Source organism: Psittacula echo (genome assembly GCF_963264785.1).
Source record: "Psittacula echo genome assembly, chromosome: 6".
NCBI lineage: Eukaryota > Metazoa > Chordata > Aves > Psittaciformes > Psittacidae > Psittacula > Psittacula echo.
In genome coordinates, this window is record NC_137743.1 from 11,677,497 (window position 1) to 11,695,703 (window position 18,207).

General features: G+C 45.3%; 1 protein-coding gene across 2 annotated transcripts in view; it reads right to left on the reverse strand.

Moving 5' to 3' along the window:
* Positions 1-2: 2 nt before the first annotated feature.
* The window catches only part of MXI1 (MAX interactor 1, dimerization protein), a 56,759-nt gene continuing 38,554 nt past the window's right edge, over positions 3-18,207 (reverse strand). For both annotated transcript variants that reach the window (XM_080620627.1, XM_080620628.1), the window contains exons 4-6: positions 4,271-4,385; positions 2,925-3,096; positions 3-1,892 (exon numbers count right to left, since the gene is read on the reverse strand). In XM_080620627.1, coding sequence (XP_080476753.1) covers positions 1,729-1,892; positions 2,925-3,096; positions 4,271-4,385 — 451 coding nt within the window. In that variant the 3' untranslated portion in view covers positions 3-1,728. The remainder of the gene's footprint in view (positions 1,893-2,924; positions 3,097-4,270; positions 4,386-18,207) is intronic.

The window sequence follows — 18,207 nt, forward strand, 5'->3', positions numbered from 1 at the left end:
TATCAGATACAGAAATGTTTAATGGCATTAAAGTGCTACTTTAATGGGGACCATATGCTAACATTTAAACACAATTCCACTGCACTGCTAAATATGGTTGTCTTTAATTTTTTTTATTGTATTTTACCTCTTTTTGCCCAACCCTACCTAAAACAATAAAATAAAATCTAAAGGAGTGAAATTAACAACCCATTCAAATCAGCAATAAGTTATGAATTTCATAAAGCATATTTTTTTCCTCTTTTTTTTTTTTTCTTAGTAATGAGGGGTAGTTAAATTACTGAAGGATATACAAAGTTTCAAACAATGCCATAGGTGAGAACTCTATTAAACTTGGAAAACAAAAGAATCCTGGCCATTAAAAAGACAAAAATAAAACCAAAAGCAAAGCCTTCAAAGTGCAGGTTAGATTGCTCATCTCCAGGAGAATTAGAAAACAGTTGCTAGAACAGCTCTTAACAGCACCTGCATAGGTAAGATGGCAAGGCCCTTGGGAACAGGACGTGCAGTCAAAACGGTACATTAACATGAGAGACGTGCTGAGCTTAACTAGGTTAACTACTGGACTGGAACTTCAAAAGTCAGCAAAGGGAATGATCCTAAAAAGAAATCCAAAGAAACCCCCACCAAACCTGGCCTCTTCCAGCTAGCACAGCCTTCATCCATTGTGTGCATGGCAAAAAAAGCATCTTTGCATTTCATTGGGTCAAGTGCTTCATCAAAACAGAGATCTTCTCATGGCATAAATTCATATAAAAGACATCTAAGGTTTCGTATGGACAAGCTCTAAAAAGACGCATCAGACTTGGGGTGGTTTTCCCTCCCAACACATTTACAAATGTTTATCAAAAAATCTCTTCAAATAAAAAGGTCAGAGTGGCTCAGTATCTGGGCATGACTTTCTGGCGTGTCACCTCTCATGTGTGCTGGTTTCTTTCTGTCCTCAGCTGGTGTGTGCCTGAGCACGCACCTACCGGGAGATCTGCTGTCAGTGTCACAGCCAGAGGCATGACACAGCCCACGATGTGCTGGTAGGTTACAAGCGTGTACCCCTCGCTTTAGCCCCGCAGTGGAGGTACTTGCTTATTAAATGATGTCCAACAGAAAGCTGAGCTGAATGGTGTTCTCTCCTGAACATCTCTTTGCAGCCCCTCTCTTTCTACGCACAGAATGAGACCTTAATCATTATTGTCATTGTTACTCCTAGGCTACGTAAGACTTCTTGGATTTCCTAGTACATTACGACAGCATTGGATTGTGACAGACTGTAGGACACGGTCCTTTTAGGACCACAAAAGCTCTTCAGAAGGGCCTAAACTAGGTTGTTCAACCTGAATGCAATAGAAGAAATTCTGACATTTCTCAGATCTCATGACAGAAAGAGAGGGATGAGTCTCTAGTATCCTCTTTCAAACAAAGAAATTCAAAACAAAGTGTTTCGTCACTAAGGTCTAGATCCAGGTCCCACAGAAACAAACAGATTTCACTGACTTCATAGGGACTAGTGTTTGGTCTAACTTTTTGCCAGCAGGAATTGGGATCAGTAACATGACCAAATGAACACATGTGGGTTTCTGTGGAGGCTTCCTTTACCCAAAAAGCTTTATGTACAGGTCTCTCCAGAACTAGCTGTCAATATGTCATTTCTGAAAGAGGATACTGGCATCTAGGCCCCAGTGTGATCACCCCAGTGAAATCATTCGCCCTGCACTGTTGTCTCAGTTGGTTCTAGGAAGCAAACGAGAGTTTGACACTGGCGCTGGAGTAACCCTCGTCACTCCCAATACTCTGCAAGCTGCTGTGATCATCAATGTCACTGATGCTGGTTGTGCTGATATTGTCCACTTCTCCATGGGAGAACTCTGTGCTTTCAACGTCCACTTCAATCTCTTCTAAAAAAGAAAATAAGAGAAACACGCACGGGTTAGCACCACAGACCCAACTGCTCCCTTCAAGCCAGCGAGCTGCTGGGGCTCCCCCACCCAGGGATGAAGCAGCATTCCAGCAGGAAGACTTCCAGCCATTTCCCTGGAATGCTGTGGCTGTGGACATGGTTTATAAAAGACTAGATACCAGCTTGGAGTTCTTCCTAGGGACTTGGCCTCCAGCATGCTGGCCACACTATCAGCATAGGTTGGCCACACCACACACTGAACTTGTTCCACTATCTCTTTCTTTGGAGCTCTGGTATCCCAGTGTTGGAAACAAAAACAGCGGGCAACAGAAGAAATGGAGCATGAAGTTACACCAACACATATAACTTTCTTGATACTATGTTCCCAAAGCTGAGAACACTCATATAGGGCATTACAGTGCATCACCATGGGGACTTGGGTTACTCTCAGAGATGCTCAGTGGACTTCAGAACATAAGCATTATTTTTAAGAAAGCCTTAGAAAGCAGAGATCTAGTTAACCAGGTATCTTGGCTCCTAAACCAGTTTAGAAACGTTCCAAAGGGATTTTTTTAAACTACAGACTCACACCCAAACTATACAGCACTTTTGGGTCTATCAGTAAATATCAACCATCCATTGTGCCTACACCTCTCACCACAGCAGAGATATTTAAAGAAAGATAACTCAGTCAGCCATTCAGATCATCTATATCCAGTGTTAACTGAGGAGATGAACTCTATGGGAAGTATGGGGGAAGAAAAGAATGACTCCAGGAATTTTAAGAAGCAGTTTGCCTGGTTCTGTTCTCTTGGTTATACCACAGTACCTTGGTTATACCACGGCCCAAACACAGAATGAGAAGCTGGATGCTGCTTTGCAACATCCATTCCAGTCCCACTAGTATCTGCTTATGTTTTCCTCTTCGTGTTGCTGAGAGATTCAGCAGACCAAAAAGCACAATGGGTATTCCACTTTACCATCAGGTGATAAGCTACCATCTTGTGATAACAAGTTGAGTGACACTCACCTCGCTCCGAGTCCGAGTGATCCGAGGAAATGGTAGATCCAATGCTGTCCATTCGTATTCGCTCTATTTCCTGAGGACCCTGTAGCTGTTCCAGTCTTCTCTTTAGGAATCTTTGTTCTCGTTCCAGGTTCTCAAGCTGGTGTTGGCTTCTCCTCTCAGCCTCTTCAAGTTTCTGACATGAGCAAATATGACTCAATAATTCATTTCAGCCTTTTCCCCTTCTCTCCCACCTCCACTGCCCAGCCACTTGCTTTGCTTTAGACCTTCCCAGGGCCCAGGATTTAAGGTGCAACAGAGCCCTCAACCAAGCTGCCTTGCAGTTCCCAAGAACAATGCCATCACCTCACATCAATTCCACCTCCCAAGCCCTGATGAATTATACACATTAGTATAAAAAGTCTCTGAGGACAAAGCCTCTACGGGGGGAACGACTGGAAACACAGCAGTTTGAGGGTCATTCTATGTGGATTCAGCCACTTGCATTACCAAATCTGTCCACGAAGGGGCCTCAATTCCCTTAACTGAACATACTGGGGACTTGTTACCATAAGCTGCGACATAAAATCGTGCCCCAGGAGTTGTGTGTTCCTTACTGCGTGGTTTCGTCGGGTTTCTCAGAAACACTTTTCTATTCAGTAAGCGATTTACATAACCTACTACAGATTTCTTTGATCACAGCTGGGAAATCTACCAGGGCACTGTTCTTTGTTTCCTACAACAAGCACATTGCATAAGGAGGAGTCATTTCAGGCTATCGCCATCTCTTCAGCAGTGGTTTTTCTCCTTCACCACCCATCCTCCCTTCCGCTACCCTGACCTGAGACAAAGTATTTCAGCTTCTCCCAAATACTGACAATGCTGCATTTTTCTTTCAATGCTTTGCTTTCCCAAATGCGAATCTAGAAGAGCACTGGGCTAGCTGGCAGGTTCACACATGGAACCCCAGCAAGTCAGCCTCGTCTCACGCTCTTGTGACTTGTGCTAATGCTTCAGCAGTGGAAAGTCACTAGCACATCACATTTCTCATCAAAATGCATTCAACAGTAGGCATGTTTTTCTTTAAAGAGATTCAGCTGTCAATGAATGATGACAATAGAGAACAAGCCCCCTGCCCCTGCTCTCCAGATCAATCATTTCTGTAGTTAACACAGTTCATTATGGACTCTCTAACAATGCAGCTTGTAGCAATGATAAATGATGAACCAAGGGGACAAGGCTTCCTTGTCTTTGTTTCTTTTAAAGGTGTCAGTCTTCTTCAACAGTCACCTCTAGGCAGCAAGAGCGAGCCATTGAATTCCACTTCCCAAGAGCCCAGGCTGAAAGCAGGTGGGAAAAGCAGCTCTTACCTTGATATGTGCTTTGGCTTTGTTGAGCAGCCCAAGCGTCGTGTGCCGGGTGCAGTCTGGTCCTAGCGGTATCAGAACTTTCAAGCGTTCTAGACACAGGCGGAGGTGAGCTCGGCTGCAAGGGGAGGAGAGGAACATCAGAGCTCTGCTTTCAGAAAGAGAACATCATTTCTTCTCTATCCCCCTTCTACAAGGCACTTTCCATGTTTCCCTCTTCCCACACATCACAAGATTCCCACAGGTACCAGGACACACTGCCACTAAACTATTTACAGTCCAAACATCAGCTGCTCACCAACACTTGCATTATTACTAACCTCTGACAGACACTGTTTATTTTCTTGCTGTCTGAACTGATAACGTGACTCATCAGGATGAGCTTTTTGCAGCATCAAATGGTTCGAGTACCTCATGGATTTCCTCTCTCTCAGCTCTCTGCTGTCTGCTCTGCCAAGAAGAACTTCTGTGAAAGCAGTTGTGCTGCCCCTTGCGCACGTGTGCATTGCTGGTTGGGACATTTGCTATGAACTGATCTAAGCACTGTCTTTCTGCACAACATTAAGAAGGTCGAATAAGAAAAAATGGTCAGCCCCAAACACCCGAACAATCCCTGCTGTCAGTAAAGGAACTAGGAGGATGGTAGCTCCTGAGAACTGCACTCTTATTCCATCCTGGGCCCAGATCTGAAACACATATGTCCCATCCCTGGCAGTGTTCAAGGCCAGATTGGATGGGGCTTGGAGCAACCTGGTCTAGGGGAAGATGTCCCTGCCAATGGCAGGGAGCTGGAATTGGGTGATCTTTAAGGTCCCTTCCAACCCAAACCATTCTGTGATATTCCATGATGTATGTCCTGGGGAAAATGGTTCAGGCAGTAGCGGCAAAGCACATGGTCTGTTTCTGCTGTCTCCTCCTCTGTATTCACGTATGCAGGAATGAACAGCAGATTTATGGAAAACTATCCAGTCTGGGTTGCCTTTCCCCCCTCCTTATCTCTTTCCCAGACATTAATGATTTATGTCCAAACTTGTCATCCCAATCAATAACACAATGACATCAGCTCCACCATTCACAGGCAAGAAACACTGGTGCAAAAGAGCCCTGAAAGCCTATCCCAGGCCCTGCTCAGGCACAAAGAAACCGAATCATAGCCCCATCCATCTCAATGCAGGGGAAGAAGCAAAAGGAAAACAGAAAAGAAACCAAGAACAGGGACAGTTCATTTCCATTTGTGTTTCAAATTCACTATAGCTCCCAGTTTGAAAGGGGTGGGGGAGAGGAGTCTGTAATCAGGCAATTATGCCAGTGACAAGCAAGGATGATTAAGGGTGGAAGGGTCAGGGGTTTTGCTGATGAACTGTCAGCACAGGGGAGTGTTCACTAGTGGTGCTGTAGCTGTGAGCTCCTCACCGCTTCAATTACACATCTCCTTAGGAAGGGTCCATCATTCTGTCTCGAGAACAGCCACAGGGCTGCATATAACCAACAAGGGCCTTGAAGAACATGTGTTTTCCATGAAATATTAACAACTGAAGGGGTAGGGAAAGAGAAATCGTACTCCAAAAATCAAACTGAAAAAACCAGGAATCACCTCAATCTCATCTTTTACTTTTCAGCTTGCCCTAGGGCAAACCCCACTGACATCAAACCCATATGGCTGGCATGGGGAGGTTTTGTTCTACCTGGAAGCCCACTTTAAACATAGAGCTTGATCAACAGGAGTTATGTGCACCCATTACAGCTGTTTGCCCAACGTCCCCTGATGACCTGTAGTGTCAGCAATGAAAAAGCACTGCTGGTTCATACTGGCACTGTACTTCATGTCATCTCACAGAGATCGGACACTGACTTCTTGCAGCTAGAGAACGGAAGAGGAGGACGATCCTGTGGTCAAAGACATTGCGGGGTTTTAACCCATTTTCAGCTATACAACAGAAGCAAGTCACCGAGTCAGAGTTGTCAGAGCACAGCCGTCGAGCTGCACCAGAGAGCAACACGTATCTCTTCACAGCACGAGTCCAAGTGCTGGCCATAGACTTCACCTACAGGATCAGCCCAGGTTAAATATGCATCTAAAGATGTGTGCGAAGATCTAGAGACTGAGGAGCAGGGCTGGTTCCACCTAACAGGGGACTTGCTACACAGCATCTGCTACAGGTAGTGACCACAGACTCCTCCTGCCCTGCTGAGCAAGGGCAGCTCCCAGCCCATGGTGAAAATTGAATTATTTGTGCAATATGAAACAAGAAGTTTGGGGAATCAACATTTAACCAATGTCAAACATACCACAATCCACTTCTAAATGCACAGAGCAATGGACAACACATCTACAGACTGAAGTTTGGGCTGAGTCTCAGCACTGGAGGTTTTACCAGGAAACAGGGAAGGCGCTGCACCAGGAACTGCAATTCCTGGAACCCGTGATCAGCTTTGAGCAGGAGTGAGCACCGAGTACTGGCTGGATTGCTGGAAATGTGGTTAAAAGTATGGCACTGATCAAAAGCTAGGCTATGTACAGACCCAATGAGATGCACACTGTTAAGCACCTGAAAGCTGTATGCAAAGATCCAGCCTGTAATAAAACCGTGGGCACCAAAACACTTCCCACTGTGCCCCAGAACCACAGTAGATTGCAGGTTACTGCACTCTGCAGGCCTTGACAAGGACAGGGAGAGGACAAAGCAGTCAAGAGGGTCTGTCCTCATGAGGACACAGAGAGTTACTTCCCCAGCATGTGGGGCTCCAAAGGGGACATTCCCCCATTTCTGGATCCCCACATTGGATCTCAAAGCCCAGAAGACTGGCCCAGGCTCACACAGATGGTTTTTAAGCTCTGCTGGCTGGTCACCAAATGCCTGCAGCAAGGGTGATGGCAGAGGCCATCAGCAGGGGACACCCATCTGTGACACAGGGTGTGAGCTGATAAGCAGATAGCACAGCTCCGGCAACAAGTACACTGCACGTCCAGGTTGTGCTGACTGAGCAGAGGCTGGTTTGGAACAGGTTCGACCAAAGCAACCACTTCTGTGCTGCTTTTGGATTTTCCCCTTATTTTGCGCTCAGAGCTGCGCCACTGCAAACCTCAAGTGTGTTTGTATCTCCAGCCACAGCTCACAGAGGGAAACACACAGGGCTTTACATCAGCACACAGCAGCAGGCCAGCCTCAGCGCACAGGCTGGTGAAGAGCGGGGACAGCCAGGCCCTTCAGCAGTCACCTCCTGCTCAGGAGCTACTGGACCTAGGAACTGGTATACCGAAGAGCAAAGCTCAAACCATTCTGGCACGCCAGCATGCTGCTTTCCTTTTCCTGAGGAAAAAATTCATTACTGTGAAGGTGCTAAGGTGCTGAGGCGCTGGCACAGGGTGCCCAGAGAAGCTGTGGCTGCTCCATCCCTGGCAGTGCTCAAGGCCAGGTTGGACAAGGCTTGGAGCAATCTGCTCTAGTGGAAGGTGTCCCTGTCCCTGGCAGGGGGCTGGAGCCAGATGATCTTTAAGGTCCCTTCCAACACAAACCATTCTGTGACTTTATGATTCAGAGAGATCAAATCCAACAGCTCCCCCAGCTCTCTTCCCTCTGCAGTGTTCAACACTTTGCCTTTGCATCTTTAAAACCTATCCCGGTCACAGTTCCTGACCTCCCTCAACTTCTACAGCCTAAGTGGACCACAATGGGTTTTTAAAGCACAGAGCGCACAGGCAGGTCTGACACACTGATGGGTGGCTTCAGTAAAATCCAAAACACAACTCCAGAGCTCAAAAGCACCACAAGAAATTTAGCTAGAACTCCATTTCAGAGAGAAAGCGATCACCAACCTATTAATCTTTCTTATCAAGTCCTGGAGCTGCACCTGGACAGCTGTAATCCCACAGGTCAAGCCATGATCCAAATGTCTTTCCCCCTTGTTTACCTGGACTCTGTTGCAACGTGGCTCTGACAACGCTGCAGGCTCTTGTATGTAATGAAAATACCAGCATTGTGCAGGCTCCAGACAGAGCCAGACAGCTTTCCATGCAAACCACTGGATTATGCCAATATTTGATGCATTTGCCAATATCTGGAAAAACAAGTCTGAACGCCCATATTGTTATATAACAGAGAAACAACTCAGGCTTGGCGCAAGAGGCTGTTCCCTCTCGCTGTTTTGATCCCAGGGAACACAGAGGATGACAGAAGGTGAATTCCAGTTTCAGCTGCGGCAGAAGCCTTTGCACACTTGCTGCAGGGGAGGTGGGAAAAGCTGGAGCCCTTTCTCCTGCATAAGCATCCTTAGGAAAAAACAGGCTTTCACAACATCATCCTGAGCACACGGTAGGTGCTGGATATGCTGAAGAAGGAATCCATGGAGCATTTGAAAGGAGGGGCTCTCCTCTTTAACAGGAGATCAGCCTGGTGCCCACTCCTGCTCAGCCTGATGAGGGGGAAATCTCCTGTTTGAGACTACCATGTGGGGCATCAGGGTGGCCAGAAATAGAGCAAAGCACCGGAGGGGCTTCAGAAAACCAGAGTGTAACACACACCTCTAATTCTGTCCTGTTCCACCAGGCAACTCTGGCTAGGACAGAGCCCCTCTGCCCCTTCTGCTTTCCCCCCTTGCAGGGCCAGGGAGAGCCTAGAAGCAAGTTCCCCAGTGGTGTGGAGGGCAAACAGAACAAGGATACCCTCTCTTCTCTTCCAGGAGCTGCTGTGGGTGAAGAAGGTACATCAGCTCCTAAACTGGCAGCCCCATAGCCCTGCCAGCTGATCCACAACAAGCTATAAGGTGGCTGCATGTGGAAGAAAGTAGTGCTGGCCCCCTGCAATGGCTGCCCCACTGCTGCCCACTGGGCACATGCTGCTCTCCCCCCTTTCCCTTTGTGCCTGTGTGAGAGCTTCTGACTGAATTTAGATTATCTACTTCTATCCCACAGCTCCCCTCCAAGCCTGAGCCTCCTCTCAGAGAGGAGCCTGGCCCCTGCTCTGTGCAGTCCTTCCTTGCACTTGGCTCTGCCTGGCTGCAGAGGGCTGTAATTTCACAGCCTGCTCTCCTCTCCCAATGACATCATCTACTCTGATTATATAAAGCACGGGGAGGAAGCCTTTATTTATGCATGCTTTTTGCTCATAGCTTCAGCTGTCTCTCTGTACAACATGCACTCAAATCCCACTGCAGGAACTGGGCTCCTTTTTGCCTGGATCAAAACTGCAGTGCAGAAAATGATGTGGGTGCAAAAAAAAACAACAACCAAACCCATTTCCTTCCCCCACTCCTCTGAGGACATTTTTGAGGGGTTTGGGGTAGGAATCAACCTAGCCCAACACTCTGCACCACAAGCTGGGCAAGAAGCCACTAACCTCCCTTCAAGCCTTGTGTCTGCTGGTTACAAAGCACAAGGGCTAGAAACCCACCTACCTTTAATGTCTCAGGAGCCCCTTGCAAGAGCCATCCCAGGGCCGGAAGGCCACCAGCAGTTTCCCTCCCTAGACCCTGGTAGTGTCAGCCAAACCTTGTTCACCCTGCGCTTGAGCAGGTCCTCCTGCTCGGATCCATACTCCTGTGGGCAAGACCACCATGGCGCCATCCCTGAACATCAACATCCCTGTAGAGACTGCAGCTTCTTTGCTAGGACAGGTTTGGGGTTTGTGAGATGTTTTTCCAGCTTCCACCATGGGCACAAGCAATGGGAACTGAGAGCAGAAACTTTCTGTGCTGAAGAGTCAGTCACACACGTGCACAGTCAGCTCTGAAGCAGCAGGTTTATCAGATTCAGCACTATTCCCTACTCAGACACTGCTGATAGGCTTTGCTGAATCAAGGCCTGAACATCTGCAAAACAGACACATGCACGGACACACACACAGAGACACACACTCTCTCTTCCCATCTTTAAAAGATGAAGCCTCCCTCCCAGCAGCAAATGACCAAGTCGCCTCCAGCCGCTCTTCAAAATGCTGAATTCTGATTTTTGTACGTTGAAAGAAGGGAGCATCTGAGGGAAAAGAAAAGCATTTCCCAGATATATTTTTGTACTACACCTGCAGGTCTACAGGGCCTCATTCAATGGTGGATTTAAGCATCTGCTTAACATTAGGAATATGCTCATGTCCCACTGAGGCTAAATCAGACACTTGATCTCCAAGAGATGTTAAAAGCCAGAACCAAACCAAATGCAGTGCCAAAAGAACCAGCAGAAGGTAGATCCTAGCATGGAAAAGGACATTATCACCCTTCCCCTCTGCCCTCCTCCTCTTCCCTCTACGCCTTTTCAAAGTCGAGTCTAATTTAACCCTGAAACTAGAAACCACCAACTTAGTTTGGATTTCAGAGCTAACAGATTACTTAAGAAATTCAGGAGGGAATCACCGCTTAAAGAAAGGAGTTTCTGGAGAAATACAAGTGACCCCACATCAATAATTCACTGGATGAGAATGATTTTGCGATAAAAGTAATGAGAAACACATGCAAAAACCACAGGGCAGGGAAAATGGGGGGAAATAATGGATTCCTTCTAAAATCAATTCACAGGTCAGAGGAGAGCTTATCTCTAACAGCCATCACCTGACTTGATCTCCTTGTTCTCATCTCTCATCTGACTTGCTCTCCTATGTAACCCCCAGCCCAGCCCTCTCTGCAATCTGCCCCCTGCTTCACTGAACACTTGTCTTCAGTGAAGCAAGAGGATGTGCCAAGCACCTGGATGGGGAGGCACTGGGCGACAAGCAGTGCTGCTCTGCTGCAGAGCATTATACAGGTGGCACCCAGCCAGCCTGCATCAGACACATCACTCACCCCGGTTCCATAGGACACCACAGACAAGACACATGCTTGAAGACGAAACCTGGTTCAGAAATATGCTTAAAATAAACTTAAAATATGCTTAAAATATAACTTTTTTATAACTTTAAAATATAACTTAAAAGTTAATATTCTCCACCTGAGCTGTGAAATCATTCGGAACAAGCCTTGCTTTCTGTTTGTAAATCAGGTCTCTTCTCAGGTTTATTTGTTTTCCTGCATTTGCTCCTGGCTGAAGGAGATACTTGCTCATTGCCTCTGTTTCCAGTCAATTTCTACTGATGGCTTCCTGGCATGTAAGAGTATTTGTATTCCAAATGCTAATAAAATGTACCATGAAAAAGTAATTGGAAAAAAAATAAGCCTTTAGATCTTTGCATTCGTTTAAGCTTTTCTATCATTTAAAATAAACAAAGAAATAAAAATTTAGGCCTGACAATAAACTGAGTTGACAATGTGATATAAATACAAATTTAAAGGAACAAAAAAGTTCTATGGGCACCATTTTCAGCCTGATCTTAATCATGCCAGATCTGTCTGCAGAAGTTAAAGATGAGCACACACCAATTGCATTCTCCAATCAAGGGCAGATGAAAAGCAAGCCACAAATGAAGAGGCTCATGATTAAACAACGGTAAGACAAATAATAGCAATAAGAACTCAAAAGCAAGGCAATGCAGCCTTTCAAAGGCACACAAATCAAGGCACCTCTACCAGGTGACAAGCTACATGACAGGGAGATAACGGGTGGCACAGTACTCCAGAAAGCGGCATCCTGATTCAGGCCCATAAGTGGAAATGAAATACAGACAGCAATGAATTGATGAGCTCTGCAACAGCAGTATTTTGTCCAAAGGACACCTCAGTCACAAACCCAAAAAAAGGTACACTGGCAAAGGAAGTCCTTTGCCAAACAACTGGAATACTTGGAAAAGATGGAGAGTTTTACAGCACACAAACCCTTCTCATGTCTGTAACAAGCCTTACAGTAAGCGAAAAGCAAGGATTTTAACTTAAAACATACTGGCCATACTCTCCATTGTAAACTCTGCGAGAAGTCCCATAACCCCTGTCCTGACTGTCCCCAAGCCCCACCTGGCCTTCCCCTGCAGAGCTGGCATGTGCACCCCATAGGCACACACAAATACCCTCAGCTCTTCTAGACGGGAAGACTCTTTGCAGATTTCAGCTTTGGAAGAGCTTCAAGCTCTTGGCAAATAGAGGCTGCAAGACCAACAAACCTCATGCCAAATGGTCTGTTGCCATCACTGGTCTGTTCCAGCATGGGTCTTTCTAGCCTACTATTGCAGTCTGGAGGGAGACACACTCTTTCCACCTCTCTCCACATCAAGGTCTCTCCCTTGCCTGATATCCTTCTAGATATAGAATCAAATACCATTGAGAGCTCTCCTAATTTCAACTTGATTTTGAAGGCAAATTAATTACTTCAAGGCTTTCCAAAATCAAAAATGGGGAAGAGAGGGACAGAGGGAGGGGGAAATCAGGCAGTCTGCAATCCCTTGGTGACACAGGGGAGATGTGGATGAAAGCTTTGGCTTTCCTGCAGAACAGGAGTCTCCTGGGCTGCAATATGGAAGGAGAATAGACAATTTTAGCTTTGGCTCCCAAGGGCTGGTCAGTCTGTCCACACTGTGCGGACATCAAGTGTAAATCATGTTGTTCAGTGGGTGCAGGGGTTGGCCTACAAACACCTTGAGTTACATGGACATGTAAGAGAGCTTCCACTTCCAAGATTCAAGGCCACAGCACTGCAAGCACTTCTGGAAGACAAGGACTCCTACTCTCATGTCAGAGGGCACTTGAGGGAGTAAGACTACTCTCATCTCACACTGAGTCTCTACTGGCTTCCTTTTCACTCTCTCTTCTGACCAGCACTGCAAAGGCTGGGCTGTTTGCTCTGCTATCACTAGCCATCATCCTTCAGCCTGCCTTGTTTTTGTCCTCTTCTCTGACAGACTGGACTAGAAATTCTTTGGACCAAGAATACAGTTGCCAAATGCACTGACATCTAAACAAGATCTCATGACTGCACTCAGAAATCTCAAATCAAGCCGATCCTAAACAATCAGACTAAAGCAACATTATGATTCTGAAGCTGAAGCGATATATCTGGGGCTATTTTTATTCACACAAGAACTTCTGGGCCTTTGGGTCTTACTTGTTGCGTATCTTGAAGCTTTTCTCTTTGAACTAGAGGGCTAGAATACAGAAGCCTCATTTAAATGAATAAAATAAGAATAATAAAAGAGACCATCTGTAATCCCATGACTTCCAAAACTAGAATGCTTAAAGGAATGGCAAAAAAAATTAGAATACAGATGCTCACAGTAATAAAAATAATACCATTTTGGAAGGTGCCTCCTCCAGAACGAACTCACAGCTGTTTGGTAACATGACTGCTCATCCTTTCCTAACCCCTTTGATCTTCAGAGGCACCAGGGAGACAAACTGCTTCAACTCAGTAGAGAAAGACCAAATATAACAGCCTGTGCTTCACAATGAAAAGGTGATGAGAGCAGCATAGGTGGCCAGCTGCCCAGCAGAGGAATGGAGGCAATCAATGCCTGGCATTCTCTCTTGCCCCTTCATTTTCATCCAGGTCTAGCACTGACCTCTCAGTTCATCAGTTCTCTATGCCTTTCTTTGAGAGAAATCTGGACAGTTAAGAGATGTCAAACAGCAACAGATGCTCTGGAGCAGAGTCTATTATTATTTATCAGTTAATCCCCCCCTAAAATTATGTACTGATGATCTTCAATTATTGATCCTGGCCATTAGCCATGAAATATTCTAATCCCTGGTAAATATAATTAACTGAACTCTACTGTAGCACAATACACAATGTCACCAGCTAAACCCCTTTTAGGATGAGCTGTGCTTACAACAGCATGCTAAGCCCTACAGCCAGCACAGGCCATAAATGCACTACATCACATTCTCCTGACTTAAACACAGCCTAGTTTGCTGTTGGTATGGTCACGTTCAGGTACCTCTTGCACAAGATCATTTTGCATAACATTTCCATCATGCTCACTGCCAACCACACAGGTATCACAGTTTTGTTACCCTGGCAGTATCATATGGCTACAATCCTGCATTTGACCCTCAGGAAACATGCAAAGCACGCTGTAAACAGCAACGTGCAACCCAGGTTGGTTAATTATAAAGCCCCAACTAGCCCAGTCTAATAAAAACTCCATCTTTGTTAAAAGGTGGTTAAAAATAGCCCTGCTCTGTAAATAGCCAACAGTGTCCTGTGCTGCCCTCCTCACTAATCCCATTATAATTATCCTTCTAGGGATACACAGTGTGCTCACAGCCACAACGTCTGGTGATGCTGCTCCAACCAGCGCAGCATCCTCCTCCATACCACCACCATGCCTGCAAAGCAGCTGTGCCATTCATCAGGACTCTGCAGAGTGGTTCCTCTGCCAAAGAGGAGCAGGAATCTGCTTTGCTGTGACCTATGGATTTTCAGCTTTACCGCTAGAATTGGGTCAGCAGCAAAGATAGCCAAGATTTTCCAAACTCACCAGCTATTCTTGGTCATTCTGTTCAGAGGTTTTCTGGCTGAGCACTGTGCCTTTGGAAAGGAATGAGGAGGTATTGCAGGCTCCTGCAAGGCTTCTGCAGTCAGACACTGAGAAGCAAGGATACTCTCATGCCATAATCCTTAAATACCTCCAAAACTGCCAGGCAATGGGAAGAGCTCTCCAGTTGGGATCTATACCACCAAGCCCTCAGAGCCTCTCAAGGAGGAATCAAAGATGGTGCACAACCTTTCCCTCTGCACTGAGACTGAAAGAACCTGAGTAATCAGGCAGCTTCCCTCTAGGCAAATGGAAAGTGATCCTGGACTGGTATCCTGGCTACAGCAGAATGGTCCATAGGGTGTCACAGCAGTAAAGGCACAGACAGTAACTCAGATCAGAGCCTCTGTTGCTTCCTAATACTACTGAAAAAGACTCTGGATTTTAGTGCCTACTAAATAGTCAGGTTTTAAACTACTAATGCCACACACCAGTTGAAAGAAGCAAGCACTTGCTTTGTAAGACAGACATTTGTCCATCAGTGAAAGAGTAAAGAATGCTACCAACTTGTTACTTGAGAAAACATATTTCCTGTTGTCAAAATAATGAGTGGGGAACATGTTGATATCAGGAATATACTCTGATCTAAAGAAAGCTGGGAAGGGACTTTTTACAAGGGCTTTAGTGACAGGACAAGGGGGAATGGCTTTAAACTGACAGAGAGGAGACTGAAATTAAAGGAAGATTTTCTTTACTATGAGCATGTTGAGGTATTGGCACAGGTTACCCAGAAAAGCTGTGGCTACCCCATCCCTGGCAGTATTTGAGGCCAGGTTGGAACTGGATTATCTTAAGGTCCTTTCCAATCCAACTCATGCTGTGATTCTATGATCTTAAGGTCCCTTCCCACCTAAACCAGTCTGGGATTCTATGATCTAGTACTAGAAGTTATTTTTGTCATTAGTATATGTATTTTTAATTATACAGATAAGCTATTGCTACTAAAAGATATTTGTACTGTTCATTAAGATAGGACAGAGTTTTTCCACCCCACACATTGCTTTTCATAGAATCACAGCATCATTAGGTTTGGAAGGGACCTCTGGAGATTATCTAGTCCAATCCCCTGCCAAAGCAAGGCCACCTAGAGCAGGTTCCACAGGAACATTCAGGCATTATATTCCAGTTTCCTCAACTCATGGAAGAAAAGCGTAATTCCTAACGAAAGAACATGACAATTTGAAATAGCTGTTTACACAGAATCTTTTCTTCCAGAAGGAAAGCATGTGCTCTTCATCTAATACCTCTCTGCACTGTCCGAAATATTTAAGGAGTCATCAAATATCCACTGTACCTTTCAGGTACAGAGGGCATGCATCTGGAACAGAGGAAGCAATGCGTGTAATTTCACCTTGTAAAACTGTTTTAAATTGAACATCAAACTTCCCAGAAAAAAGGAATTGCCTGCCAGGGTCACTAGAGGGTGTGTGGTTGGGAAAAAGCCCTAAGAAGGTGAATTTAAAAGCTCTATTAATTTTATTTTTCTAGAGCATTATTTTATATTATATTTTTCTGAAGCACTATTTTTCCTATTGGGTATGGATTCTTACACACAAAGAACACCAATATTGTATTTCAAAAGCCTAAGAGATAGCTAATGTTAAGTGACCAACAGTTTTAACTCAAGGTAAGTACATATGTTACTCAGCAGAAGAACCTGAGCAGGTCCCAGCACTATGCCAGCAGATGAGTCGTGTCCTGATCTCATACATACAGATGTACCAGGAAAGAAAAACTGTTTGAAAGAGGTACTAGGAAAGACAGTTTTCTGAAAGGAGGTACCAGAGAGCGTGAAAACACACCTTGCTTATGCTTAGCTGGTTTGATGTGCTAATACAAGCTCATTGTCAATACAGTTCTTCCAAGGAGAAGTAAGGCTTATCACCTAGAAAATTAAACAACAACAACAAACCAAGCTTCTTGTCTTGCCCTTTTCCTTTAACTGCCCTTGATGCCTTCCTTGTACTTTCTTCTCTCCTTCAGGTATATGTGAAGGCCAAAAGATGCAAGACTGCTCAAACCTCAAACAAGCTAAAAAGCATGAAACTGGCCACTTGGAAACCATTTCCTAGGACAGGAAGCAAAGACAAAATATATCCATAAGACATGAAAATTACTCAGCTTTTTTCAGGTCAGCTATGAAACTCCGAGTGCTTCCAACAGGGCTCAAGAAGTCATCATACTGAGCACAGGACATTCTACCTAGTGAACTCTTGATCAGCTGGAGAAGATCACTGCAACCCCTGTCTGGGTCAGCAATGCCACAAAGGAATACAGTTTTAATTCCCCCAAACCAAGAACAGCTGTAGTTGAGTAAACTAACATTTGTGGGAGGATTAGCTGCCTTACGCTTGCTCTGTATTCTCCCAGTGGGAACAGGGTAAGGATCCCACCTGGGAACAAACCAGACACTGAAAGGTTCACAGTTTGCTTTGGAAAGAAAAATAATTAGAAGAGAGGAGCTGGAACACCAGGTCCTCTGCTTTGGTGCAAAGCGGTTTCCATTTGCTCATCTATTAGGATAATGTTAAGAAAATAAGCATATGAGCTTGCAGAAATACCTGCAGTTGCACTGCATTATGATCACAGTCACAACCCCTTCTTCCCTGTTATTTTGGCATGTTTATCTCACCCACAGGGCTTCATGCATTTAGGCAAGATAAGTTACTGCTTCATCATCTGATATTTTCTATAGAGTGTCCCATCCTGGGATCATTCCCTATTGGTTTCAAAAATCATCGGTGTTAAAAAATAATGATAATTAAAAAAACCCAAAAAAAACCCCAAACAAAACCCAAACAAGGAAAACAGAATATATATATATACACACATATATATTTCACCATAAACTGTTCACCTGGGAAGAGGCTGAATTGAGTTTCCTCACCATGAGAGCCAAATGGCAAGCCAGAAGCTTGCAGAGTTTGTATGTATGTTCAGGAAGGGTGAAGCAGCAACCAAATGGAGCTGACATTTCAACTCCCGCCACAAGCAGGAAAGGGTTATGCAGCAGGCGAGACCTTTCAGCGAGAGTCAGGAGACCAGTCTGCAGGCAGCTTGTGTGACCTAGATCCCTTGAGGAACTGATGCACTGCTCAGCCACAAAATGGAGCTAATACTAATTCCTCCAGAGTACCACACAACTAAATCCACTCTTGGCTTTCAGGTGCTCCTGACACTGGTATCTGAAGTGCCTAGGGAGCAGGTCACTTTGGGAAGCTACTTCATTCAGCTTTCTCTGCTAGTTAATAATGCCCAGAGTACAAGATCATAGAATCAATAGAATGGTTTGGGTTGGAAATTACCTTAAGATCATCCAGTTGCAATCCCCTGCCATGGGCACCACTTCTTTGGGCAACCTGTGCCAGTGCCTCACCACCATCACAGTAAAGAACTTCTTCCTTGTATCTAACCTGAACTTTCCCTGTTTAAGTTAAACTCATTACCCCTTGTCCTATCACTATAGTCCCTGATGAAGAGTCCCTCTCCAGCATCCTTGTAGGCCCCCTTCAGGTACTGGAAGCTTCTCTTCTCCAGGCTGAACAGTCCCAG